Raw genomic sequence first — 27,498 nt, 5'->3', positions numbered from 1 at the left:
TCATTTGCCTACTTTTTTTTCCAAACCCACAGAATAAGGGTGAGAGACTTCTGCATTCTTTGGACATACACAGACAGCTACACTTCTACTTGGACAGAACTAAAGCTTTCAGAAAGACTGAGTAACTCTTAGTGGCATATGCTGCAGGATCACAAGGAAAGGCTATCTCAAAGCAGACTATTTCAAAATGGATAGGCCACTGCATTCGTTTCTGCTATTCACAACATGGCAAATCAGTGCCTAAGGGCATTAGGCCACATTCAACCAGATCAGCAGCCTTTCTCAGAGGAGTACCAACCAAAGACATTTTAGAGGCTGCAACTTGGAGTTCAGTGCACACTTTTACAAAGCACTACCACTTACCTCTGTACTCTAAATCCAGAGCAGTCTTTGCCACTGCAGTTCTGCAGGGCCTCATAGCCTCTCCTAATCCTATTTACACCCAGCCACCCACCCTCAGCTTTGGGATTCCACCCAAGTGTAATGACTGCAACAGTGAAACACGATGAACATAGTACAGTTGTGTACCTACCATAAATGTGGATGTTCGAGTGTATTCACTGTTGCAGTCTAGGTTACCCACCCACCATCCCCCTTTCCTTGCTGGGACTTATCTGTACTTTTCTATTCTATACAACCTATGCGGTGTATTTGCTTGTAGATGAAGGAAATGTTTACTTTAGTGCATGCATACTTATTGGCATAATTTCAGCCTACCCTTTTGGGGGAACCTGACATCTAGGGCAAGAAAAACTGAAGAAAATGGCATCAACTGCATCTTTTATACGCCTGGCGCACTGACATCAGGGAGGAGGCGGCAGCAACTAACGCCGGTCCAAGACTTTGGAATTCAGGCCGACTGCAGGTAGCCTGCCAGCTGGATAACCCAAGTGTTAATGACTGCAACAGTGAATACACTTGAACATCTACATTTATGGTAGGTACACAACTGTACTTTCTTTTTAGTCATTTTGCAAAATGTCATGATTCTTTGCTTCAGTTTCCCTCCCTTTTCCAGTCTGGGATCTACAGACCCAGCTTCCTTCTATTGCATCATTTTCTGATGTGATTTTTGCTAGATTGTAATGACAAAAGTTTGAGTAGCCTTTTATGTTTCAAATGTTCTGAATTGGACAGTTTTGTCATTATTGTTTCATATGTTTTGTTTCATTGCTTACTTTACTGGAAAAATATTCAAACTTATAAATTTAAAACACGCTCTAACAAATGGTACTGTATTATACAAGGGATATAATTTAATTATTGTAATTTAATATAATCAGAAAACTTTTGCATGGTCCTAAAATGTGTGCAAGGGGCCTTTGATTTGTAAACAGACCAAAATTAAACTTAATCTGCCACTGGCCAGATGCATTTTTTTATGTGGGTTTCAATGCTGATGTTCTTCGTTTTCCATTGCTGCAGTCCTTACTATTGGGTATAGTCCGCATCCAGTCGGCCCGAATACCAGAGTATAAGGCTGACGTCGGTCAGGGCGCATTAGACTGGCGTCAGTGCGTCAGGGTACTAATCGCATGACCGTCATATCCTCAGTCTTTTGCGCGTGATCCGATGCAGAAGCAGTTTTGCGAGTGCAGGTTGGCGTTCTGAAATATTTCCGAAACCGGAGTTTCAGACCGAATCAGAGTTGGCTAAGTACCCCGTTGGGGAACATTTTGGTTTTTCTTGCCTCAGTATTTAACGGATGTCAGAAAAAGTGAATAACTGTATTTCTTGTGGGAAACAAATACCTCATAGGGATTACCATACATTGTGTATACCTTGTTTAGGGCCTGAGCACGGCGTTGTTGGTTGCCGCTCTTGTGCTAGGTTTAACAAACGCACTATTAAGAGGAGGTTAGACTGTGCCAGATTAGTGTTTGGGAAGCGTTGCAATTATAAAATGCCGTCGGATGCTCCGGCGCCGCTTCGTCAAGAAGCGCAAGGACAAAACAGCGAAGCCTAGGGTTGATGAACCGGCAGTCCCGGACGTCGGTTCTTTAGGTGGCTCAGTGGAGCCAGAGGTTTTGCCAGGAGTTTCTATGGAGTCTCAGGCAGAAACTTTACTGTTACAGGATGTACCCTCTCAGGAGGCAGGCCAGGCTGAGGGGGCTTCTCAGGTAACTATTCTTCCCTCTCTTCCCACAGTAGTTAGAGCCTCTCCTTCTGTTGCCAAAACTTCTTTTAGAGGTAGGCCAACTTCAGCTTCAGTAGGGGCTTCTCCTAGCCTTTCGGGTTCTGTACCTAAGAAACATATGCTTAAAATGGCAGAAGATTTGATTACTATGATTAGAGGTTCTATGGGCCCTCCTGTTAAGAGGCCTAGGGTGGAAGCAGAGTTTGACAGTTTTGAACAGGGTTCAGGGGCTTCTGAGTCTTCTGCGGAAGATTTGCAGGAGTATCCTCATTATTCTGATTCTGATGTGGATGATGCCACTCCTTCGGCTTCTCCTCCTGAGGATTTTTCATTTTCAGAGACTCTGCATTCCATGAGGGAGCACTTTAAATGGGAAGGCCAGGATTACTCTGATTCCAGGAAGAGGCTTAGGGAATTCTTGTTTTTACCCCAGCATAGGCCCTTAGCTATACCTCCTGTGTTGAATGTGGTGGAAGATGTTTTTGCAGAAGCTTCCCTGAACCCTGATTCTTTGCCTCCCGCTCCTGTTAAACCTGATAGGTACTATAGGGTGCCCGGCGCTCATAAGTATTTGTTTAAGAGTCCTAGGGGACCCAGAAACTGTTTCTCAGGGGCCTAAAGGTGTTAAGGCCTCTGTGGTTAAAAATCCTGTTCCCACTGACAAAGAGGCAAGGGCGTTAGATAGGTGGGGTAAGAAAGTGTATACTTCTTCCACTCTAGCCATGAGGCGTTGAATTGTCAGTTTCACATGCTGAAATATCAAAATTATCTCCTTTCACAATTGAAATCTAAGGTGGATGCTTTGGCGGAAGGTATTGATTGTAAAGACTTGCTGGATTTAGTTTATGTGTCTGAACAAGTGGGCAAGCATTCTTTGCAATGTGGTTTTGATGCTGTGCAGGCCTCCTCGAGGGTGGCTGCCACTAGTTCTGTTCTTAGCAGGCATGCCTGGTTGAGGGATCAAAATTTGGCTGAGCATGTTAAGACAAGGATTTTGGATGCTCCTTTACAGTCTGATGTGTTGTTTGGTTCACCTGTGGAAGCAGTTTTAAAGAAAATGGAGGACAAAGCTAAGTCTATGCAAACTGTTAAAGATTTTTTGCAGGTACAGCCACTGAAGTTTAGTAGAAATTGGCCTGCTAAGGGGTGGACATATCCTGCTTATGATTCCCAGTCTAGGGGTAGGTCTAGACGTGGTAGGGGCAGGGCTCAAGGTTCTTTTAGGCCTAGAACAGGAGTTCACCTGCTCAGACTTCTGGTGAGGGCAGGGGTCAGTCCTTTCGTAAACAGACCCAATGACCTGCCTTTTCAGCTGCCAGTAGATTCTCGTCTGGCAGCTCCTTTAGGACGACTGTCTCTTTTCAAAGAAAATTGGGATTTCATTACTCAAGACAGATGGGTGTTGGACATCATTCAGCCAGTCCCTGTATCAGAAAGGGGCCTAGGATTTTATTCTCGCATGTTCCTAGTACCAAAGAAGGGGAACACGTGGAGACTGCTTTTGGATTTATCTCTCCTCAACACTTATCTGGACATTCCCAAGTTCAAGATGTTGACGTTGCAACAGCTTTTACCCCTGCTGGGCAAAGCTCACTGGATGGTAACTTTAGATCTCAAGGAAGCTTACCTTCATGTGCCTATCAGGCTAAGTTACAGGAAGTATCTGCGGTTTCGAGCTGGAGATTCTCATTATCAGTTCTCTGCATTGCCCTTTGGCTTATCTACTGCCCAGAGTATTCACAAAGGTTCTGGCTCCAGTGATAGCTTACTTCAGGCTACAAGGACTTCAAATCTATCCTTATTTAGACAACTGCCTGATTCTGGCTCAAGAAAAGGAAGACCTTCTACAGCATCTGGAATATCTTATAGCAGTGCTAAGATGCCTAGGGTATTCTGTGAACGAAATAAAGTCCAGTCTAGTACCCTCTCAAGACATGTGCTTTCTGGGTGTGAGACTGAATACAGCAGCCCAGATGGCCTTTTTAACCCCGGACAAACAAAAGAGTCTCTCACTTTACTTCCATCAACTATCTCATCAGTCCGTGCTGACTGCAGAGACAGTCCTTTAAGCATTAGGGTTCATGGCATCTTGTATTCTGGTGCTTCCCAATGCCAAACTGCATATGAGGAAGTTACAATGGTATCTCAAAAATGTATGGACACAGCACTGCCAGGATTTAGACACTGTCATTCAAATAATACCTTGCCTTCAAAGAGAATTTTTGTGGTGGGCTCAGGAATGTCACCTAAACAAGGGACTCTCTGTGACCCGGCCAGAGGCGAGTCAGATTTTACCGACAGATGCCTCGGACATTGCTTGGGGAGCTCATCTACATGGAAAGTGGATACAAGACAAGTGGCCTGCCAGACTACAGCATCTACATATCAACATGAAGGAGATGTTAGCAGTCCAGTTCGCATTTCTGGCTTTCAAGGAGTTACTTCTTCCAGGGCAGGTGTTGATTCTAACAGACAACACAACTGTCATGTGGTACTTCAACAAACAAGGGGAACACATTCTTATCCTCTATGCAGGCAAGCAATGATTTTATGGGAGACGGCGCTTGCACCTAACTCTTCAGGCAAGGTTTCTGCCGGGAGCACAGAACTCCTTAGCAGATGTGTTAAGCAGACAAATCATGGATCCCCACAAGTGGAAACTGGATCTTCATGTATTTCAGAAATTGACAGTGTCATGGGGAACTCCAGACATAGATCTGTTCGCTTCTCCACTAAACCACCAGCTGCCACAGTTTTGCACAAAGGGGTTTCATCACACAGCTTGGAAAGTGGATGCTCTGTCTTTCAGTTGGACAAACCTTCATGTGTATGCCTTTCCACCTCTGCCTCTTCTTCCAAAGGTACTGTTAAAGGTCAGACAGGACAGGCCAAGGGTGATTTTGATAGCTCCAGATTGGCCTCGGCAACACTGGTACCCTCTACTACGAGTCTGGTAAAGAAGCCTCCATGGCCTTAACCTTTGATTCCACATCTGTTATCCCAGCAGGACGGTCATCTGCTCAATGTCAAGCTTCACTCTCTTCATCTGACAGCCTGGCATATTCTGTGTTGAAACACAGCAGGTCTCAACTTCCTCAACAAGTTTTAAATGTGATTATGGAAGCTAGAAGACCTAGTACAAGGAAAGTGTACCCAGCAAAATGGAAGAGATTTTTATTTTGGAGTAAAGCAAAGAATTTGGAGATTTCTGAGCCTAATTTGAGTATGGCTCTTCAATATCTTACTGAGTTACTGGACAAGGGTCTGTCCTTCTCTTCCATCAAGATTCATGCTGCAGCAATCTCAGCTCACTATGATTGTGACCCACCATTGTTTATCCTTTGTTCAAGCAGTTTCTTAGAGGGGCAAAGAATATAAGACCCCCGTAGAGCTCCTACTCCTGCTTGGGATCTCAATTTTGTGTTGGAAAAACTTACTCTACAACCTTTTGAGCCTGCGGCTACTGCTGAATTGAAATATTTGTCATGGAAGACTGCTTTTTTGTTGGCTATTACTTCTGCAAGAAGGGTGTCTGAGTTGCAGGCCCTTATGGCAGTCGAGCCCTTTTGATTTTCCATAAGGATAGGGTATCATTACGTACTAATCCTTCCTTTATGCCTAAGGTGGTTTCTAGTGTGGCTTTAAACCAAACTATTCATTTGCCTACTTTCTATGCAGACCCCCAAAATAAAGGGGAAAAGATTTTGCATACTTTAGATGTACACAGGCAATTGCGTTATTACTTAAGCAGGACTAAGGATTTTAGGCATTCTCAGCAGTTGTTTGTTTCTTTTGCTTTGAGTTCGCAGGGCAAGCCTGTGTCAAAACAAACTATTTCTAGGTGGATTGGCTTTTGCATTGCATTTTGTTATTCCCATCATGGTAAAGAGGTTCCAGCTGGGATTAGGCCTCATTCCACTAGGGCTACTGCCACTTCAACAGCATTTCTAAGAGGGGTGGCAACTAAGGATATTTTGGAAGCAGCTACTTGGAGTTCAGTGCATACTTTCTCTAAGCATTATCACCTTCCTATCTACTCTAAGTCTAGGGCTGGTTTTGCCACAGCTGTTTTGCAAGGCATGTTGTCAGCTCCTGCTTCTTTATGATTTGCCAGCCTCCCTTACCTCTGCTTTGGGATTCTACCCAATAGTAAGGACTGCAGCAATGGAAAACGAAGAACATAGTACAGTTTTGTACCTACCATAAATGTAGATGTTCGAGGATTCCATTGCTGCAGTCCCTCCCTCCTTCCCCTCTGTGTTTAGGGGTGGTTGTGTAGGTGAGTTTACCTGCTTATATTTTTGTATATATTGTTCATGTTTTGGTGCAGGTATTTTGGGCCTTGTCTTTTTAGGGTCTTCTGACATCTGGGGCAAGAAAAGACTGAGGATATGACGCCGGTCATGCGCATTAGTACCCTGACGTACTGACGTCAGTCTAATGCGCCCTGACCGACGTCAGCCTTATACTCTGGTATTCGGGCCGACTGGATGCGGACTATACCCAATAGTAAGGACTGCAGCAATGGAATCCTCGAACATCTACATTTATGGTAGGTACAAAACTGTACTTTTCAGTGAATGTGAGTTTCAAAGGCAGAAAAGTTTTAATGCCAAGTCTGTTTTCACTGTGAGAATGTATTTCTTTCTTAACAAATGTCTTTCAGTATTTGTTTGTGCTGTAAAATTTGAAATAAAAGTTTTAAATTAAATCCAAATATCTGTAATACTTGTAGAAGCAGAAAACAGTATGCAAACTGAGAGTTCTGAAAAGAGAAATAACCAAGTAATGGAACACTGGAATGGTGGGGTAGGGCTGGACAAAATTGCATGCAAAGATATGAGGGGTACAATTTAGGGAAATGGACTGCCAAGGGGTACGCAAATCAAAAAAGGCTGGGGACTACTGGCTTAGCAGATGGTCCAGGACATGGACTGCTAGACACTGAGTTTTCTGTTTGTCCTGTTTTGAGAAAGCTAGCAGGTATGCTTGTAAGCATCAAGTATCACACAAAACTTTCACATCTCATGCATTTTCAGAGCCCAGCAAAACTGTTATATCTGCCAGGGTTTTTTTACAGTCATGGTTCATCTACCAGGCCAATGCTTACACTTAAGGGTATCAGAACTTGTCAAAGATTTGGAATGCATGGCTAAGCTTAAAAAGGCCCTTGTGGTCATAAGCCTAGTAAACACCTATGAACCTATGTTGAAGAAAAGGCAGGGGAAGCCCTCCGGATGTACCTGGCCAAGAAGGGGCTCACAGCACTATTAAAATCATCTGCCATGTTTGCAGAGATGCAGCAGCAGGGTGTTGCCAAAGTCTGTTCCAAAAAAAAAAAAGAGAAGCATGTCTGTATGAAGGAAGGAGTGCATCAGAAACCCTTAGTGTCTAAATTGTACTAGCTTCATGGATGTGCTTAAGCAGACCCTTGCCCCTATTACTGCTGAGGTCTCTGACATAGCCCCAGTGGAAAGTTGTCTTGCCTGTCGCCCCAAGCACATCCCGCTGGACCAAAGAACAGGTTGTACTGTGCATGCATTAGATGTTGGCCTCCAGTGTCCACTTAAGAATGACATTTAATTAACAACAAAGAGGAGAATAGAGTCAGCAGTTATTAAAGAGGAAATCTACAGCTTTAAGTCAGAATTTATGGATACCTCCCTTAGGGTTCCTGAATACTTAGTGGCCACCCATCCTCATAAGACCCTGGTGGACATACCTAAAATGTCTTTTATGCCTAGATAACTTTGTTTTGGCAAGATGCCCCATGGCCCTAGCCAGTTTCCCTCCCAGGATTTGGTTAAGTTGGCTCAGGGTTTCTTCTGGTTTTCATTTAATCTGTAACCAGTTTTAGAATAGCTGTCTTGGTATGGAGTTCTCTTGTCAAAGAGGTGAAGAGACATCTTCCCCAAAGACAAATGTAAACTCTTGGAATTATGAATAGGAGGAGGAACTGGAGTTGAGGTTACAACTTTCGTACTCTCTGTTTTTTAATGCACACATTAATGACGTTTTGGCCTCTAATTATTTATCAGAGGGCATGTTGTTTGGAGGCATTCTCTATTATAAGAGAGTACTTCACATAGCAGTTTGAGCCACCAAGGCTCAGCAGGGATACTTGAAGCTTTCTGATCTTGGCACACACAGTCATTGACTATTTCTCCTGTCCAGGAAGCCCTTTTGGATGTTTTTGAAACAGCATCTGTAGAGACACAGTCCCTACACCTTGCTGTTAAGAAACTTGACATATTTTACAGGGTTCAGAATCCTCACACATTTCTGTACAAGAATCCCATCCCTCCTCACACATTTCTGTACAAGAATTCCATCCCATCACAGATCCTGATTCAGTGCCCATGAAAACTGGTAAGTGAAGTAGACTGATTCTGTAGTGTTGGAATAGTCTTTCCAATGACAAGCAATTTACGATTCCTGTCACTGGTAAGAGTATGACTGGCAGTGTGTGTTGCTTGACCAGTTTTGGAAAAAAGTGTACACTTCAGCAACATTGACCTTCAGCGTCTTGAACATTCAGACCTGTGTTCATTTTCAGGAGTATATCATTAAACAACTCCAGGGTATCTGTGGGGGAATGCAAGATGAAACCCTGAAGGATGCTATAATTAGCTAAGCCCATGTTTTACATTTGAGTAAGCATGGCATAAGATGTAGGTGTGATGTTGTGATTGTAGCTTGCAGGGCTGTGCCAACAGGCTCAGCTTTCAGAAGACATTCTTGGTTAAGGACGCTACCCTGTTTGAGGATGTGATGTTGCAACTCCTAAGTGCCTTTTTGCCCCCCATCTTACAGCATGTTTAAGAAAAAAAACTGGATGATAAATGGAATTGATTAGACTTGTTTCACTCTCTTATTCCCAAACATAACAGAAATGGTTCCTCTGAGCAAGTGCCTTACTACTGGAGGCAGGAGAATAGGCAAGCAGCCTAAAGGTATGAAGGTCACAGTGAAAAAAAAATGAAAGCAAGAAAAGAGAGGGAGAACTAGGGACCTTCTGAGCTTATCCCAGTTGTGAACAGCAATGACGGGACCAGCCTCATCACTTAACCCCAGATCTCCTGTCCTGGCCTCCCTACCACCCCCCTCTGAGTTGAAGCTCCCAGGGTGAGTGGCCAGCTGGCCTCCTCCTGCTAGAATTGGTCAAGCATAATCACAGACCAATGGATTTTAAAAATGGTTCCTAGACTGCACAGACTGCACTTCACATTCCAACAAAAAAACAGGGCTTTCTTCTCTGCCTAAAGATCAAGGATAAGCTAGCTTCCCATTTTTTTAGCAGAAATGCTACTTTGAGGAATTGTAGAACCTTTTGAAGAGGTTTATTGCAGAACCCCCCCCCCCCAAGAAAAGATGAAGCATAGAGGTAAGTTTTAGTGTTAGTAAGGCTAAACGTTCATTTAAAATGTAGCCTTTACAGGCCTTCTTCCACCACCACCCCTTCCTGGCTTCTGAGGCAGTACTGGTTCCACTGTATCATTTGCCTTCACATCCTTTTTACCTGAGGTTTGTTGTTGGAATCACTATTGTCAATTTTACCGTCTTGCCTTTTGGTTTGTCTGCTATGCTCATTTTCTTAACAGAATGTCTGACACCAGTCTGGTGAGCATGACCAAGGACATCTACATCTAACCCTGCCTTGGGTAATTGTGCGATTCAGACACAAACCCAGGAGGAGTACACCCTAGACTACCTTAACAGGCTGGGTTTCTCTCTAAATGAGTAAAAGCCCAATTTATGCCTTGCCAAAAGCGGAATGATCTGAGGTGCCATTTTGGACAGCAATTCAAAAAAAGTTGGAATCCTTTTCTGCTCTAAGTCATTTGAGAGATCAGTGGTAGTAGCCAGTGATTTCCTGAGCATTGTATGCCACATAGCAGCCATTGTACTCTTACTGACACTAAGACTGTGTATGAGGAAATTTAAGTGGTACCTAAAATACACCTGGGATTAGCAGTCTCAGTTCTTGGAGCATATCATCTGAGTCTACCCTGTTTAAGAAGAAAGCTGGAATGATGAAAACAGCACATCCAGAAGAACAAGAGCATGCCTTCAGACCACCTGTCCAAACCAAAGCTTTGACTACAGGTGCCTCAGTTGTGGCATAAGATGAACATATCTTCTTGGACCTGAGAGTACAGAACCCCTGAAGTCCCAGTAGACAAAACCTCATATAAACACAAGGAGATGATGATGGTCTGTGGCACTTTCCAAACTGCCTTCAGGGTAGTCTGGAAGCCTTGGACTCTGCATATTTATAACAGGCCTGTTTATGTGGTCATAAAGAAACAAGGAGGAAAGACACTTAACCATCTCTGATGGTTAGCACAGATGGACACCACCTATATACCAAGTAGCTGAAGACATCTGAAGGAAGTTGACTTAATCTGGCAACAGGAGAATATTCAGTTCTGAGAGTCAGGTCAGATGTCTCATAGCCAGCTGCACTCTCTATACATTGTGACTTCATAATGACCATGATTGAGCATCTACAATTGTGATGAGTTGCATACAAAATTGTACTCTGTGTAATTGTTTACATGTACATTGCCATTTGGACTAAGAGAGAAATGCCAAGTGTTCACTTGTGAGCTGTGTGAGACCAACTGAATGAAGTTATTGTCTGTAGAGCTAACAACTTAAAGGACTGCCTTTACAAAAAGAAGTTTTTTGGTCTTAGTGCAGGTGAGCTGTACTCAGACTGCCATCCACCAACGGCCTTTATATTAGAAAACTCAGAAAAAAAGATTGATGTAAGAAGAATAGTGGTTGGGCTAGGTCTTACTGTCCTTACCAATCCCACCAAAGCTTGTTAGACCTTCAACTAGTGATATTTCTTCTGGTGCACTCCCTTGCTCCCATGATATTTTTCTTGTCTCCCTTGAAATCGGGTATATAAGGATTTTGTCTTATACTGATGCACAGGCTTTTAAGGAAGTTCCTGAGATTTCTAGGCTTGATACCAGTTTCCAGGCGTCCATGACTGACTTCCAACCTGGTAGGCTTTTGGTTGCCCCCTCTGACATTTGTAGAACTATGGATATTCCTGTGATTTATTACTGATGATGACCAAAACCCTGTCCCACTAAAAAAAATTGATAGGATAGGACTCACTGTAAGGATCTCTTGTTGCTAGCAATCTTAAGTTGGCCAGGCACCTAAGACCCTGGTTTTTACCTCACAGGCAGCATCACAAATATATAACCACTAGGGGTTTTAGGGAAATAAGTTATGGCCTGACAGAGGACAGATCACTCAGCACAACAAATTTATGTATTAGGAGAACCTCCTCCAGCCAAAAAAAAAAAAAAAAAGATGGAATCTCCTCAAACTCTTCTGATTTGAAGCTTGAAGGGGAGAACTTTGATACATTCTTCACAGATTCACACCAGTAGGGTGTGATGTGGATGCCAAAAAGTTTTTCTGGATGCCCCACTGGAGGATATTTTCTTTGGTGAGACTGTGAACCTCATGTGGAAGCTATTCAAATATGGCTCCAAAAAGATTTTTAAGAAGTGTTATTTGGACCTTCTGGACATGTGAAAACCTAAGCTCCTAGTTATTTCTCCCAGCCCCATTTTTCAATTCCATGTTCACCAAAGTCCAGAGAGCCTGAAGATGGCAATGTAGTTACTTCCAGCCTGGTAACTTTCAAGGATCAGTTGTCAGACAAAGTGTTAAACATCCTGCTAGAGGCCAGAGAACTCAGCAGTCTTATGTAGCTAAATGGAAGAGGTTTTCTTTGTGGTACTCAAGAGGGGGGACTGCTTTAGTACTTGTCAAAACACCATATGAGTGTAATTTCTTGTGCTTCTTTTGTGGTGTATCTTTCAGGCTTCCCTCGCTCTCTGTGGTCAAACAGTTTCTAAAGAGACTGTTGCATCTGAGAACACCTAAAATATCTTTATACTTTTGTGGAAATAAAATGAATCCATGCTTTTTTGAGCCAAGCTTCTCAGTCGCACTGAAGTTTTTGTCCTGGAAAATATTGTTTTTGGTGGATATTCTTTCATCTAGGCAGATGTCTGAATTACAAGCCATCATATTCAAGAAGGCCTTACTTATTCTTTCATAATCAAATTGAGCCTTTGAACTAATACTTTCTTCATGCCTAAGCTGGGTTAAGAGCTAGCATGTAATGATGGTGTCCAATTGCTTACCTTTTACTCAAATCCACAGAGTAAGAGGGGAAAGGATTTTAAGTTTGTTGGATATTCTTAGGCAGCTAAGATATTAGTTTGGTTGTGTAGGGAACTCAGGCAAACAGATCAGGTATTTTGTCTCCTTTATGTTTGGAGTAGAAGACAGAGCATTTTCCATGGTGACTGAAATGTAATGCTGAGACTGAAAGGCTGAAAACAGACTAGCATGCAAGTCTGGGATGGCCATTTTGCAAAATAATCCCTTTTTTCCAAGGTGTGGCAATATCTGAGCTAGTATATATGAGTTAGGGGTGTGTGTGAGGCTTGCCCCCCCACATGGTGCAGATGCAGGGGCTTGCCCCACTACAAAAAGTTTTAAGGAGAAAAGTAATATTCAATATTCGCTGCTATTCTGCATTTTTTGGTCTTTTATTTAGAGATATCAGCTCTTGTTTTGCAACCAAACTCTGTCCATAATGCTGTTCAGCCATAGCAAAAGGCAGCACAACTCTAATGAGATATGTGGGGGTTGTGATCATAGCACAGTCCACCAGATTGGTAACCACCGCTATAGCCTTCTTCAAGAATGGATCTGCATATGGCATCCTTGAAGGTGCTACTTTGGATGTATGCTCTTGCTTATCAAGCATTATAAGTTAGTTTGCCAGTCTTGGAGCAGGGCACATTTTGCCACTACAGTTTTGCCGGGAATACAGTGTGTTTCACCTTTCCATGGGGAACCTACATTTTTGCTTTGTTACTCTTCCCGTAGATGTGGTTTCAGCAGTGATTGCTCATATGAACATAATACAGTAGTGTTTGTGTAAATCACAGTAACAGTAGATGTTAAACTAGCATGATCACTGCTAATAGTACTGTTTCTCTCATTTCATCCTCTTCTGATGCTACCCATATCCCTTGAACAGAGCTTTCATTGAAGGAGATTTCATGATGATTCCTACTGTCCTGGTAGAGATTTAAATGTTTGTGTAATGGTCGGATTTCTTTTTATCCAAGCTCAACACAAAAGGCTGTTGCATCTAGATTAGGGAGTGGCTTTCAGTACTGGACATATAGTCACTACCCCCCTCCCACCCAGCAAAGGTGTAGGATCAAGTGTGGTCCTTATGATCATTTAGAGGTAAAGGTCCTTTTATATTTTACAGATTGAGGGCTGAGACCAATAATTGCTGCTTGTCATGACACGCTAACTTGTTACTTTTAGCCGAAAAGGAAAATTAAATTAATGTAGGCAGCCACCACGGGCAGAGGATGGGCTGTGCTCACCAGGTACACTTACAAAAGCAGTGGAAGTTGGGAAAGGTGGGCATCCAGTTTTTAGCTGTATCCCAAGGATAAGGATTTATATTGTGGCAGTAATCTGTCTACTCCAGTATCTTTTTTTTTTTTTTTTTTTTTTTAAAGCTTCGTTTTGCTCCCCTTGCTTCATCCTACAGCTTTTCTGCTTCTTTGTACCCATCCATTTCTGGGTCTCCTAGAACTAATTCCCCAACCCGGTCTTAGCTAATTCTGTGCTGATCATTGTTGTGGAGCTGAAGGGAAGCAGGGGGGTTAGTCTACCTCTCATAGCATTTTTTTTTTTTATCTTCCCACTAGTTTTCATGGTCACGTCTGAGGAACAAACGTGCAGTGGAGATGTGCAGTGTATTGCCCTGCCTCTGCAGCAGGTCAGCCATATTCACCACTGTTGTCCCTCCTTTAGAGCACACCTCCTAATTGTGACGTCCACAGCCTGTACTAGGTATTGTCGCAGGAGATGCCCACAGAGCTACCCTCCCACAAGGAATAGTAAGGCCAGTCTCTCCCTGCCAGTGTGTTAGTCTCTGAAGCTGCTAATTTAACCAGCATCAGCTGGGCTGTGGTCATGGCTTTATACGTCTGTGCCACCAGCGCAACTTTCTATCTATTCATTTATGTACTGTTACACTGAGTTACATATGCAGTTTAGATTTATTGTGAATGCTGTCACACAGTTGTACTTTCCTGCTTAATTATGACTCTGTCATCATCCATGTTGGTGTGACTGACCTGGGGCCGACCTCTCTGGACTACATAAAATGAGACATGGAGCTCTCAAATCTGGTAGCCCAGTCAGGCAAGACCCTAGCCCTGAGTACCATCCTGCCCCCACCCAGAATTATACCACAGTACAAGGACAAAATGATTGACTTCAACAATTGGCTAAGTTTCTGTTGTCTTTCTAAGGGGATCCAGCATCTGTCTGCCTGGGACGACATGGTCGACAGACCACGATGCTTTGCCAGAGATGGTCTGCACCTGTCACCCCTGGGATTCTGGGTACTGGCTGAGGCTCTTGCCACCCCTATAGTGCCTTTCTTAGGCAAGGTTCAAATGCTAAATTCACCATCAGAACAGGTGCAAGCAAGCAAACTCTGAGGGTAATGCTACTCAATGCTAGAAGTCTAAACCTCAAAATGCACTCACTTGAGGCAATCCTAAAAATGGAGAGCATCGACATCTGTGCAGTAACAGAGACCTGGTTCAAGGTTCCAGAGAGCACCCCTGCATTACCAGGCTATAATTCATACCACACCTTTCGGCCATCTAACCTGGACCGAAGCACTAAAGGCGGAAGCGTATAAATATTCATCAAGGATATCCATATCCATACCTCCAGGCTAGTTATTCAACATAATGTATCCAAAATTATCTAAGTGCAACTATCACTGAGGAAGACTGCAATCCAGGTTGTAGCTTGTTACAGATCCACCACCATGCCCCAGGATCCCCACTCTTCATTTCTTAAGATACTGGAAAATATTAAGGTACAACTCAATACCTTAATTATGGGCAATTTCAACTACGCCACCATCAACTGGAAAAGCTGCTCATATACAAACTCATTCGCTCAATGTTTTTTGGAATTCATTAACTCCAATGCCGTGGATCAGCTTGTCCACACCCCCAACAGGGGCAGCAGTATCCTGGACCTGGTCATTACCAATATGGGTAACCGTTGTTCCACGCCAGAGGCCAACTCCTCACTGGTCCGATCCAACCACAAGCTAATTACCCTAGACATCCACATCCCGCCCCCATCCCCCATTCAGGAAACCACCATCAAAAACTACTCCAAAGCCAACTTCATGCTACTTAAGACAAAAGTGGCAAACTTCACGACAGCCACCCAGACAGATAATTGAAGTATGACTGCTGAATCTTATGCAAATGCACTGTATAAGCACATACACGAGTGCATGGATCACACTATCCTCCAAAAAAAGGAAGCCAATCTGGTGGTCACCTTCCATAAACAAACTCTACAACAGAAGTAAGAAGTTGTTGCAAAAAAAGAGAAAAAACCCAAGATTGGAAAAACTCCCTGGTCAGCCTCAACAAGAAGCTGAGATCCTTCATAAAATCTTCCAAAGCCAGTTATGAAAATAAAATTGCCACTGATTCCAAAGACAACCACAAAGCGTTCTACAGCTATGTCAAGAATCTCAGTGGCAGCACTCAGATCTGCTCTGAGCTGCAGCCAAATGGCACTAAATATACAGAACCAACCAATATTGCCAACATCTTGGCAGATAGGTTCAGTGCTAACTTTACCCCCCTCTCAACCCATCAAAGAGCCCATCTTAATACTGGAAGAATGTAAAGCCCCTGAAATCACGGATGAACAAGTAAAGACCACCCTCTCCAAAGCCAAAAGCACAGCATCCATGGAACCAGACAACATTCCAGGTTGCATACTGCACGAACTGGCACCCCACCTAAGTGCCATGTACAATCATAGCCTCACCTCAGGCTATGCGCCTACTGTATGGCGTACAGCAACAGTCATCCCACTCCACAAAGGGGGTGCTACCATGGACTCCAGTAACTGATGTTCCATTAGCCTGACGAGCCTAGTCTGGAAGACCATGGAACGTTTAATCTTGGAGCTTATAAACAATGACATAGGTAACCTCCGACCCTGGACCCCACTCAGTTTAGGTTTGTAAAAGGTAGATCATGTCTACTAAACCTGATTGACTTCTTTGAAACAGTCACGAGAGCCTTGGACGAGGGCAAGGTAGTGCACGCCTATCTTGACCTTGCCAAGGCTTTCAACACCATCCCCTACTCTGGAATTATTGATAAACTCACTAAACTGGGCATAAACTCCTATGTCACAAACTGGGTGGCCAACTGGCTTACTGACAGAACCCCACAGTAAAAGATGCCAACTCCAAGTCCGACTTCAGATCAGTGACAAGTGGAGTACCACAGGGTTCGGTCCTGGGGCCTCTCCTGTTTAGCATCTACTTCTCTGAAGTGCAGGCCAACACAGAAGGTCTTTGGCTAACAAAGTTTGCAGATGACTGCAAACTGGGAGCCATAATAGAATCACCAAATGATGTTGACATTCTACAAAAGGGCCTCACAGAGACAGATGCTTGGTGTCAAAGTCTTGGCCTCAAGCTGAATGGTAAGAAGTGCATTGTCATCCCCTTTGGGAAAAACTCAGTACCTATGAACTACCACATAAGCGGTAGCTCACTAAACACTGAAAGTGTGATAAGAGACCTCAGGACACAGGTGGATAGTAGTCTCTCCTTTGATAACCACATTGCCACAGTAGTCAGGAAATCCTTCTACGTGGCACACCTCATCACAAAAGGGTTTTCCTGTAGAAAAAAAAAGGTCATTGTTCCACTCTACTCACCCCTCATTAGACCAATCATAGAGTACAATGCCCCATTTGGCATGTATCTCGCAAGACACCTACAAAAATTGGAGAGGCCACAGAAACACCTCACTAAGGGGACTACCAGCCTCAAACAGATGCCATACACAGACCGTCTCAAAAAACTCCAGCTCTACTCAGTCGCATATCGCCTACTCAGAGGCGATCTCTGCCTAACATACAAAGCTATGTCAAACTCAGAGCTGTTGGATATGCTACACTTAAAGAAATACCAATCTTCCTGTACCACTTGCTCCATGGACCTAAACCTTGTCACTACAATAAACAGAATATGCTGGAGAGATAGATTCCTGTCCCAGAGACTCCCTATACTCTGGAACAAACTTCCCATTCCTGTCAAGCAAAGCTCCTCATTGGCCCTCGTTAAGAAAAAAACCTTGATGACTGGATGGAAAATAGAAAATCCACCCCGGGATCCCTTCTGCAACACTGCTTGACAGGGGCACAGGACAATAATTTTCTTGGGTGGCAAAAGCCAGGGAACCTTTTTGGCTAGGCTTATGTAGGCCCCAGGGCCGATAGCCTAGTACTTTCCTATGAACTGATGTCAGAATTCACTGTCTTGATGTCCTTCAAGGATGCATCTGCAGTCCTTACAAATGGGTTGTCCTGTCGTCAGGCAGCCCTTCGGTCGGCCGGATTCCAAAGTCTGGGTCTGGCCTCGGCTGGTGTCGCACTTCACCCGACGTCATAGCTGCAGTTATTCGGGTATAAAGGCATCAGCCGACGCCATTTTCCCCAGTCTTTCTTGCCGCGTGGTGCCCGAAGCAGAAGCTGTTCGCAAGTGCCGGTCGGTCAGAACCAGAGATTACTACTACCGAATACTACTTCGAAGACTTCTAAAAAGCTAAGTACCCCGTTGGGGACTCTTTCTTGCCTCAGCCGATGTCAGAAAAAGTGAATAACTGTTTAACTTGTGGGAAACAAATACCTCATAAAGATTTCCACTCTTACTGCTTACCTTGTCTAGGCCCAGACCACGACGTCGCAGCTTGTCTAGCCTGTGCTTCTTTTAACCGGCGGACGCTTAGACGTCGGTCGGAGTTTGCTGAGGAGTTTTTCGGCTCCGATTTTGCTTATATTATGCCGTCGGATCCTCCGACTTCGCAAATATCTAAAAAACGCAAGGAAAAGGACCGACACTCGCGGTCTGCGGTTTCGGCCGAAACCGCGGTTAAGCCAACCGCGAGTGTCTCGGTTTCGGCTGAAACAGAGCAAGTGGTTCCTCCTTCAGCCGAAAACTTTCCTTCTGCCGAGGCCTCTTCCAACCTCGTGGAATCGGCTTCTGATATTCCACCTGCTGTTACAGTTTCTCAGGAATTATCAGACACTATTCCCTTGGATATTTCAACCCCTGCATATGGAGCTGCTAGGCCACCTGCAGCCATGTCCATTAAGGCCTTTGCCAGGGCTAAAGCAGCTAAAACTACTAAATCTGTGCCTGCTAAGCCCCCCTCTCACAGACCTAGCTCTAGTTCACAAATGCTTAGTTTAGCAGAGGATCTCATTTCTTTAATCCGAGGATCCCAACCTCAACCAGACAGGGCCTCTCACCCGGCTCCAGAGAAGAGGCCTAGAGCAGAGCCCCCTGAGCCAGTGTCTACAGATGATTCCTCTGATGACTCAAATGATACAGACCCTCCAGAGGCCCCATACTCCCCTTATGAAGACTCTGATGGTGAAGAGTCCATTCCTTCTGCCTCTCCGCCTGAGGAATTTTCCTTTGGGGAAACCCTGCATGCTATGAGGGAACAATTTCAGTGGCAGGGCCAGGATTTTTCAGATTCCAGAAAAAGGCTTAGAACTTTTCTGCATTTACCACAAAATAGACCTTTAGCCATACCTCCAGTTCTTTCTGTTGTAGATGATGCATTTAATGATGCTTGTACTGCTCCTGATTCTCTGCCTCCGGCCCCTGTTAAGCCCGATAGATACTACAGGGTCCCGGACACACATTACCACTTGTATAAGCCTCCCCTTGCAGATCCTGAGACTATCTCCCAAGGACCTAAGGCTGTAGCAGCCACCTCTGCCAAAACCCCCCTCCCCTCTGAAAGGGAATCCAGATCCTTAGAGAGATGGGGTAAAAAAGTTTACACTTCTGCTACTCTTTCAGCTAGGGCCTTGAACTGTCAATTTCACATGATGCAGTATCAAGAATTTTTGCTAGATCAGTTAACCAAAAAAGTGTCCTCAGATGAAACAGTAGACAAAAAATATGTGCAGGAAATGGTACATAACATTCAACAAGTCAGTAACCATTCCCTAAAATGCGGCTATGATGCACTGGAGGCTTCCTTTAGATCAGCCATGACTGGCACAGTCATCAGAAGGCATGCATGGCTAAAAGAACAGGCCTTACCAGACCATGTCAAATCAAAACTATTAGATGCTCCTATGGATAAGATCAATTTGTTTGGCTCTCCTGCACAACAAGTGCTGAAGAAGATGGAAGAAAAGGCAAAATCTGTCCAAACATTAAAAGATTTCTTACAGGTCCAACCTCCAAGGTTTAGCAGGAATTGGCCCTCCAAGAATTGGTCCTTTCCAGACTCCTCCAGAACTCAGAGAGGCAGGAATAGGCGTTCAAGGGGCAGAAACCAATCCAGGGGTGCCTACATAGGACGTCAGTGGCAGGGCAACAACCAGCGAGGCACAGCCACAGACACAGCCACCACCACAACTACAGGTCAATCACAGTGACTTGGCTCTGGCACCGCCTACCAGGGAACAACTGCAAGCACCCTTAGGCGGAAAGCTAGCCTTATTTACAACAAACTGGCATTACATCACAAGAGACAAGTGGATTTTACAGATAATAGACCAAGGTTACAGGTTTCACTTCCATACTCTACCAGGGAAGAGAGGAATGCCAAACCTACCTCCAAATCAAAAGACAGAAGCACTAAAACAAATATCCCAATTATTAAGAATGAGAGCTGTAGAAAATGTACCATCTATGGAGCAAGGGAAGGGATTTTACTCCAGACTCTTCCTGGTACCAAGAAAAGAAGGCAAATGGAGTCCTATTCTCGACTTGTCCACTTTAAACACATTCCTCATTGTTCCAAAATTCAAAATGCTGACCCTACAGCAGCTTCTTCCCATGCTGGGCAAGGAGTCTTGGCTGGTGACTCTAGATCTCAAGGAGGCATACCTGCACGTCCCCATACGACCAAACTGCAGAAGGTACCTCAGATTTCTTGCAGGATCAAAGCATTATCAATTCTCAGCATTGCCCTTTGGCTTATCTACTGCGCCCAGAGTGTTCACGAAATGCCTGGCATCAGTAATTGCTCATTGCAGGCTTCAGGGAATCCAAATCTACCCATACCTGGACGACTGCCTGATACAAGCGGACAACAAAAGCAAACTAGCAGAAGATTTACAAAGGGTCATTTATCTGCTACAAGCCCTGGGATACACAGTCAATATAAAAAAGTCAAGACTGATACCATCCCAGAGAATAACCTTTTTGGGTGCAGAGTTGGACACATCAAGGCAAATGGCATTCCTAACAGTAGAAAAACAGGAGCAGCTACCTCTCTACTTCTTGGCCTTAACAAAGCAGAACCATCTGACAGCAAGAAAAGTACTGCAAGCCTTGGGCTTCATGGCATCCTGCATAATATTGGTTCCTCATGCCAGACTGCATATGAGAAAACTACAGTGGTACCTAAGGAATTTATGGTCTCAACACAAGCACAGTTTAGAAACCCAGATTCCCATTATTCCATGCCTGAAACAAGAATTCCTATGGTGGGCTCAGGCTTGTCAATCAAACACAGGATTGCCCTTTCACAGTACTCAACCAAGCCAAACCATCACGACAGACGCCTCAGACCTCGGTTGGGGGGCACACATGCTGGACAAGTGCATACAAGGCTTATGGTCTCAAAACCAGCGGCACCTACACATAAATCTAAAGGAAATGCTGGCAGTAAAACTGGCAATTCAGGCATTCAGACCATTCCTTCAACAAGGTCTATTGATGATAAGGACAGACAACACCACAGTTATGTGGTACATCAACAAACAGGGAGGCACACATTCGTATCCTCTTTGCCGGATGGTACTGGATCTCTGGAATGTGGCCCTGAGCTACAACATTCAGTTAAAAGCAATTTTTGTACCAGGAAAAGAAAACATCCTAGCAGACATTTTAAGCAGGACTACCACGGATGCCCACAAATGGATGCTGCATCTGGACATCTTCAAAACCATTACAAGAAAATGGGGACTCCCAGAAATAGACTTATTTGCATCCCCACGCAATCACCAACTAAAGAAATTCTGCACAAGGACGTACCACCCACTTGCTTGGAAGGTGGACTCCCTATCCTTCAGTTGGAAAATCCTGACAGCATATGCATTCCCACCACTTCCTTTGATGCACAAAGTGCTACTGAAGATCAAAGAGGACCGTCCAAGGATCATTCTGATAGCTCCAGACTGGCCAAGGCAACATTGGTACCCATTACTGAGGAGCATGTCTCGGGAACAAATATGGCCACTACCCCTGGTTCCCTTGCTGTTAACACAGAACAACTACAACAATCTGCATCCAAACCTGAAAACTCTGCAGCTGACTGCCTGGAACATTGCATAAGACCAGTTAACCCAAATTTATCCCAAAGGGTTAAAGACATTATCCTTGAGGCTCGCAGACCCTCAACAAGAAAAAAATTATTCAGCAAAATGGAAAAGATATCTCATTTGGAGTACTGCAAAAGGAGAAGATGTGTCACTGGTAAACATAGCCAACATTCTGGAATACTTGGCAGAGCTCTTCCACACAGGCCTGTCCTATTCCTCCATTAAGATTCATGCATCAGCTATTTCAGCAGAATATGACTTGGATCCTCCTGTCTTCTCACATCCTCTGCTCAGACAGTTTCTGAGAGGAATTAAAATGTAAAGCCTCCTAGGAAGCCAGCATTACCAGCATGGGACTTGAACTTTGTGCTAGAAAAAGTGACACTTCCTCCCTTCGAACCAGCAGCAACAGCAGAATTGCAATACTTATCATGGAAGACTGCTTTCCTGCTGGCAATCACTTCAGCAAGAAGGGTATCTGAACTTCAGGCATTAATGGCAGTGCAACCCTTCCTGATCTTCCATCAAGATAGAGTGTCCATGAGAACAAATCCTTCCTTTATGCCTAAGGTGGTTTCCAGAGTTTCTTTAAATCAGGCTATCCACCTACCTACATTCTTCCCTAACCCACAGAACAGGGGAGAAAGACTGCTGCATACCTTGGATGTACATAGACAATTACACTACTACCTGGACAGGACCAAAGGCAATAGAAAAACTGACCAGCTACTGGTAGCATATGCAACAGGAAGGGAAGGAAAAGCAATTTCAAAACAGACAATCTCCAAGTGGATAGGAAATTGCATTAGATTTTGTTACTTCTACCATGGAAAGAAAACTCCAGAGAACATCAGGCCTCACTCTGCAAGGGCAACAGCCACTACCACAGCCTTCTTACGAGGAGTGGCTACCAAGGGCATTTTAGAAGCTGCTACTTGGAGCTCCGTGCATACATTTGCCAAGCATTATAATTTACCTTTATACTCTAGATCCCGAGCAGGCTTTGCCACTGCTGTTTTGCAAGGGATCCTAACTACACCATAACTTTATTTGTCCACCTCCCCCAGTTTGGCTATGGTATTCTACCCATTTGTAAGGACTGCAGATGCATCCTTGAAGGACATAGTACAGTTTTGTACCTACCATAAATGTAGATGTCCGATAGGAATGCATCTGCAGTCAGGATTACCCACCCACCTTCCCTCTGTGGTGCTCCTACGGTATTTGCGCCTCTTATAGCTAGCTGGGGGAATCTATTATGGTGTATTTGTTTGTATACATGTACATACATGCTTATTTTTTGTGTTTGCTCTCTACTATTTGGAATCATTGGCTTTTATCCAAATTTAGCCTTCCAAGAGGGCACCTGGCATCTGGGGCAAGAAACACTGAGGAAAATGGCGTCGGCTGATGCCTTTATACCCGAATAACTGCAGCTATGACGTTGGGTGAAGTGCGACACCAGCCGAGGCCAGACCCAGACTTTGGAATCCGGCCGACCGAAGGGCTGCCTGACGACAGGACAACCCATTTGTAAGGACTGCAGATGCATTCCTATCGGACATCTACATTTATGGTAGGTACAAAACTGTACATTTTACTTGTTTGTTTAATGAAATGTGGTGCGCTACATGGGAGACACACTTTTGGGCAGATTGTTTATAGGATGCTTTAAGACTATCCCTGAAATGGTAGTGGTCCATTATTTTAGACAGCTCCCCCCTTTAAGCCAGGCCAGAGAAGCTATAGTAGTGGTAAACCAGTACCACCCCCCAGCAGCCTGAATAATTTATTATAAATAATTAATTTTCCTCCTGCTTTTTTGCACTTTTTGTTTCATAGATGTATGTTTTGGAGTCCTTTCCAAGCTCAGAAGTTTCAGGTGTTGCAGAACAGTGTAGACGTAAGCTGTAGGAAATTCTATGTACTGTGAACCTGACATACTTTACTGTTTTCCTTGAGGGTCATTTATTAATCTGTCATTCACTGATATGCATTTTTTCTTGCAGAGTTCTGTACTTTTTTATTTTATTTTTTTTAAACTTTTGCTAGTGCATAGCTTCTTAGGGTTCATTTTGCTTTCATTGTCACATTTCATAATTGAAACTGTTTTAAAAAGATAGAAATTTTGCACAGCTCATACAGATAACCTGATGTGTAAATACATACAAGATCAGAACTTGTATGACTGCATTTTCCCATTTGCCAATGAGGAAACTTTCTAAATTCCTCCTCCTCTTGCCTTTTGCTTAATGGGTTCTCCTTTCAGTCTTTGTCCTCACTGACTCAATTTTATTGGGCCTGTGTGAAGAACCAGCTGAAGAATTTTCCTTGTTTCATAACTGTCCCATATCAGGTTTACTTACTGATGGGCAGCTTTTGAAGGTGTGGGTACCCTTCTTGCACTGCCTGCTAAGTAAATTATTGATTGTCTAACATTACAGTAATTATTTTGTGTTGACTGTTGTATCTTGTTTAACTATAGCACTTTTGAGGATTCAGTATCATGTGTATAGGTATTTTCTAAGCAGGCAGCCTGCAGCTATTACATGACTAGCCAGTAACCCATATTCAGAAGTTGCATTAATGAGGGAAATGCAAGATGAACCAGAAGAATCTGATATTTGGTATTCTACGCAACTATTCTCCATTTTGTGCACTATTGTAGTATTCCAGTTAACGTCTAGTGCCAAGAAAGAAAACTGCTAGTTGTTGGTCCATTCTTGTTGAAGTACCTTTTACTAACAATGCTTTATCCAAAAATGAAAAGGAAGTATGTATTCTCTAGAGAGCAGTACAGTTGTTAATTGCTTATTCTTGTGAATGTGGACTTCAGATTTGAAACATGAAGTTGTGGCTTAATTTATAAAGGTCTTTGGAACTCCAGTCTGATAAAACTTACTTCAGCCGAGCATTTTGGCTTCTTTACTTACAGATTGTATTGAGTAATAAATATATTAAGTTTGCTTTCACTATAATTTTACAGCTGTGTTGAACTGAATCGCCAAACATTCCAAGAGGCTGAGAACAATTTCCTGCCAAAAAAGTGTGTGCTTATTGAACAGAAATGCAGTATCTCGGCTGGCGAGGCAGTGAATGGTGGACCGCTGCCTCTGATCCCAGTGCACGTACCATTTTCAAGTTTCAACAGTGCAAACAAGTATAAAGGAGAAAGTGTAGTTACGGAACCTGCAAGTGCCAGCCAGAGATTTAGCTGTGGGATGTCAGGTGAGGGTATTTCATTTACGCTTACGCAGCTATAAAAGTAATTCAGGGAGAGGTCGAAATATTCAGCAGGTATAAGTAAGTCCCAGAATTGTTGCAATGTTTTTATATGGTATTTGTATGTTAATTCATTATGAATGTATGGTGAAGTGCTTCACATAAGTTTCATTATGTAAGCAGGCAAACCAGGGTGCTTAAGTTTTATTGTTGGTTTGATAATCCAGCAAAGTGTTAGCTGTTTGCACCCTAATAGGCAGAGAAGTATCCCTGATTTCCTTCAGGGACTTCTCAAACATGACTGTCAGGAATGTCAGATGTCTTTTTCAGTCTAGTTTGTTTACATCTTTTTTATGCAGTATCCACTTGTGAAAAACAAAATGCAGGAGTGAGGAAGCATGTCAGGTAGCACTTCTAAAGTTGTACTTGTAGGATTTCTTTAAAGCATGCTTTTGCAATAAACATGATTTGTGATATTCTTTCCCTGGTTTCTTTTCTTAGCTCCACCTCTTGTAGGGCAGCAAGAAAAGAAAGAGCAATGGCCAGAAACTTCGGTAACACCTGTTAAGGTACAGCCTTCACCTGTAGTACAGCAGTCAGCACAGTATCTGTTCCAGCCAATCAGACCAACTGAACCATCATCACAGCCAAAACCTATAACACCCCCACCTGTTTATACAGATGAGGTAAGATGTTGAGTTATTTTCAAGCAATTTTTCTTTCCCGGAGTCCATTACTGTAGTACTTTTTATTCTGCTTTATTTTAGCTTTGTAATCCTGTTGTTTACTAACAGCATTAAGTTTATGGGTCGATAATCATTGTATGCAACCTTGACAGCAGTGTTAGATATGCTAGCTCTCTCTTGGTCAGTGTTAGGAAGGTCCTGATGTCTGACTTTGATCTCCGTCAGCATTACATATGGTAAGTATTCTGGCAAGTATACCGTAGTTCTAGCCACCATAACAAAGATTGGGTCCCTTCTTCTTGCTTCAGTATATGATCCAAGATTAAGAAAACAAAGTGGCACATAAGAGATGAGAGATGTACGGGCACCAAAACTTTAAGAACGTTCTTGAAGCCCACTTAAACAGTGAAACTTCTCTTTTACTTCAGTCTGTCAGCTGTATGGCAAGTGACAATTTCCATTGCAAGTGGGGAAGATAAGTGTCCGCATTGGGGAACCTTCCTCTTACCTTAATTTTTTTACTAAAATATTACCTTTTTCATGTCGAGTAAGAGGGATAAATTTGACTGTAGGAGGCAGATAACATATGAAGATTAACACAATAAATGCTTATACTGCTTAGGATCTAGTCACAGCTATAAGGAATACTCCAATTTGTCAATTATTCATTCCTAATACTTTAAGGAGCCATTTATCTTCCCTCGGCATCTTAGAAAATCAAAAAACTTGAAGTGTGCATGGGGTAGAATGGCCTCAGAGTCTTCCCAGTGAGATGTCCCTTGGCAGCCATAGAAAAAGCTTAAAAAAATCAAAGCCTGAAGCTTCTGTTATCTTGTTTGACCTGAGCCTCTCTGCTGTAATGCTAAATGAGCCCTTGTACTTCCAGTATTTTCAGCTGTCAAAACCCTATTGGAGGTGAATAAGATGCAGCCTTGCAGCACATCCTGCTTGACCAATCAGCCAGCCACTTTGGATAGGAAAGGAGAACAATAACTTATTATTTTTGAGGGGCCTGAGGGCATTTCACAGATTTTGGTCTGAGAAGTTGTTCTTGGTACCCTTTTTTGACGTTTGCCAGAGTTCTGATCCTATACACATTGATATTCCAAGGAAAAAGTAGTAGAAGACTAGGCATACCTATTCTTTTGCCCCTTCTGCCCCTCTGAATCTGCAAAAGGAGTGGTATGACTTTTCACAAGGACTTTTTAAGGCAAGCATGTCCATGAAGCCCCCTTAATTTTTCTCTTCCTATTCTTCTTCCCCTCATGGGAGGGGTAGACTTTCCTCATCTGAGGAGGAAGATTCAGAATCTGAAGTAAATTCTTTGCTATGTTCCACCCAGATCCTTTCCCCAGTTGTGGTTGAATCCGAGGAAGATGATTTCACATTGTGTCTATCCTTTAGAGGAATTTTCCTTCAGAGACACTGTTCTAAAAAATAAATAAATAAATAAATAATACAGCACTTTCAGTGAGCAAGTAATCAGGTGTCTGATGTGCAAAATAGGTATTGCAACTTTTATTTGCGAGTTCTCAAGTCTTCTGCCATATCACCAGTGTTGGACGACTTACAGGATACCCGTGACACAGTTTCCTTGAAACCAGAATCCCAACCTCTAGCACCAAAAAGAAAAAACTGATATGTTTTATGAGGTTCTTTTTTCAGATCCTACAGTGACTTTTCTAGATTCTATCAAGATTTTTCTTTTTCAAGTACCTTGCCCAGTGATAAAGATGATAGGGCTATGGATATGTATGAAAAGAAGGTGTACACTTCAGGTGCACTTTCTTTCCATGCCATAAACTGCCAAACCCACATAATATATAATTTTATCCATTTTAGAAATGTTAATAAATTGTTGCCAGACATGTTTGAGTCAGACAATGTGAACTATTTGCTGCCTTTGTTGAATTTTGCCACCCAGGTAGCTAGACAACTCGGTTCAATGTGGTTGTGGTGTCA

General features: G+C 43.3%; 1 protein-coding gene across 1 annotated transcript in view; it reads left to right on the top strand.

Moving 5' to 3' along the window:
- LOC122792701 (germinal-center associated nuclear protein-like) overlaps positions 1–27,498 on the top strand; it is a 1,487,771-nt gene that overhangs the window by 741,850 nt on the left and 718,423 nt on the right. The window contains exons 12-13 of the mRNA XM_044060286.1: positions 24,615–24,856; positions 25,352–25,536. Coding sequence (XP_043916221.1) covers positions 24,615–24,856; positions 25,352–25,536 — 427 coding nt within the window. The remainder of the gene's footprint in view (positions 1–24,614; positions 24,857–25,351; positions 25,537–27,498) is intronic.

The sequence above is a fragment of the Protopterus annectens genome, chromosome 2.part0 (genome assembly GCF_019279795.1).
Source record: "Protopterus annectens isolate FY-2018-M chromosome 2.part0, PAN1.0, whole genome shotgun sequence".
In the NCBI taxonomy this organism is placed as follows: domain Eukaryota; kingdom Metazoa; phylum Chordata; order Ceratodontiformes; family Protopteridae; genus Protopterus; species Protopterus annectens.
The sequence above is the reverse complement of the archived record's forward strand: the minus strand, read 5'-3'. Positions and strand labels throughout refer to the sequence as shown.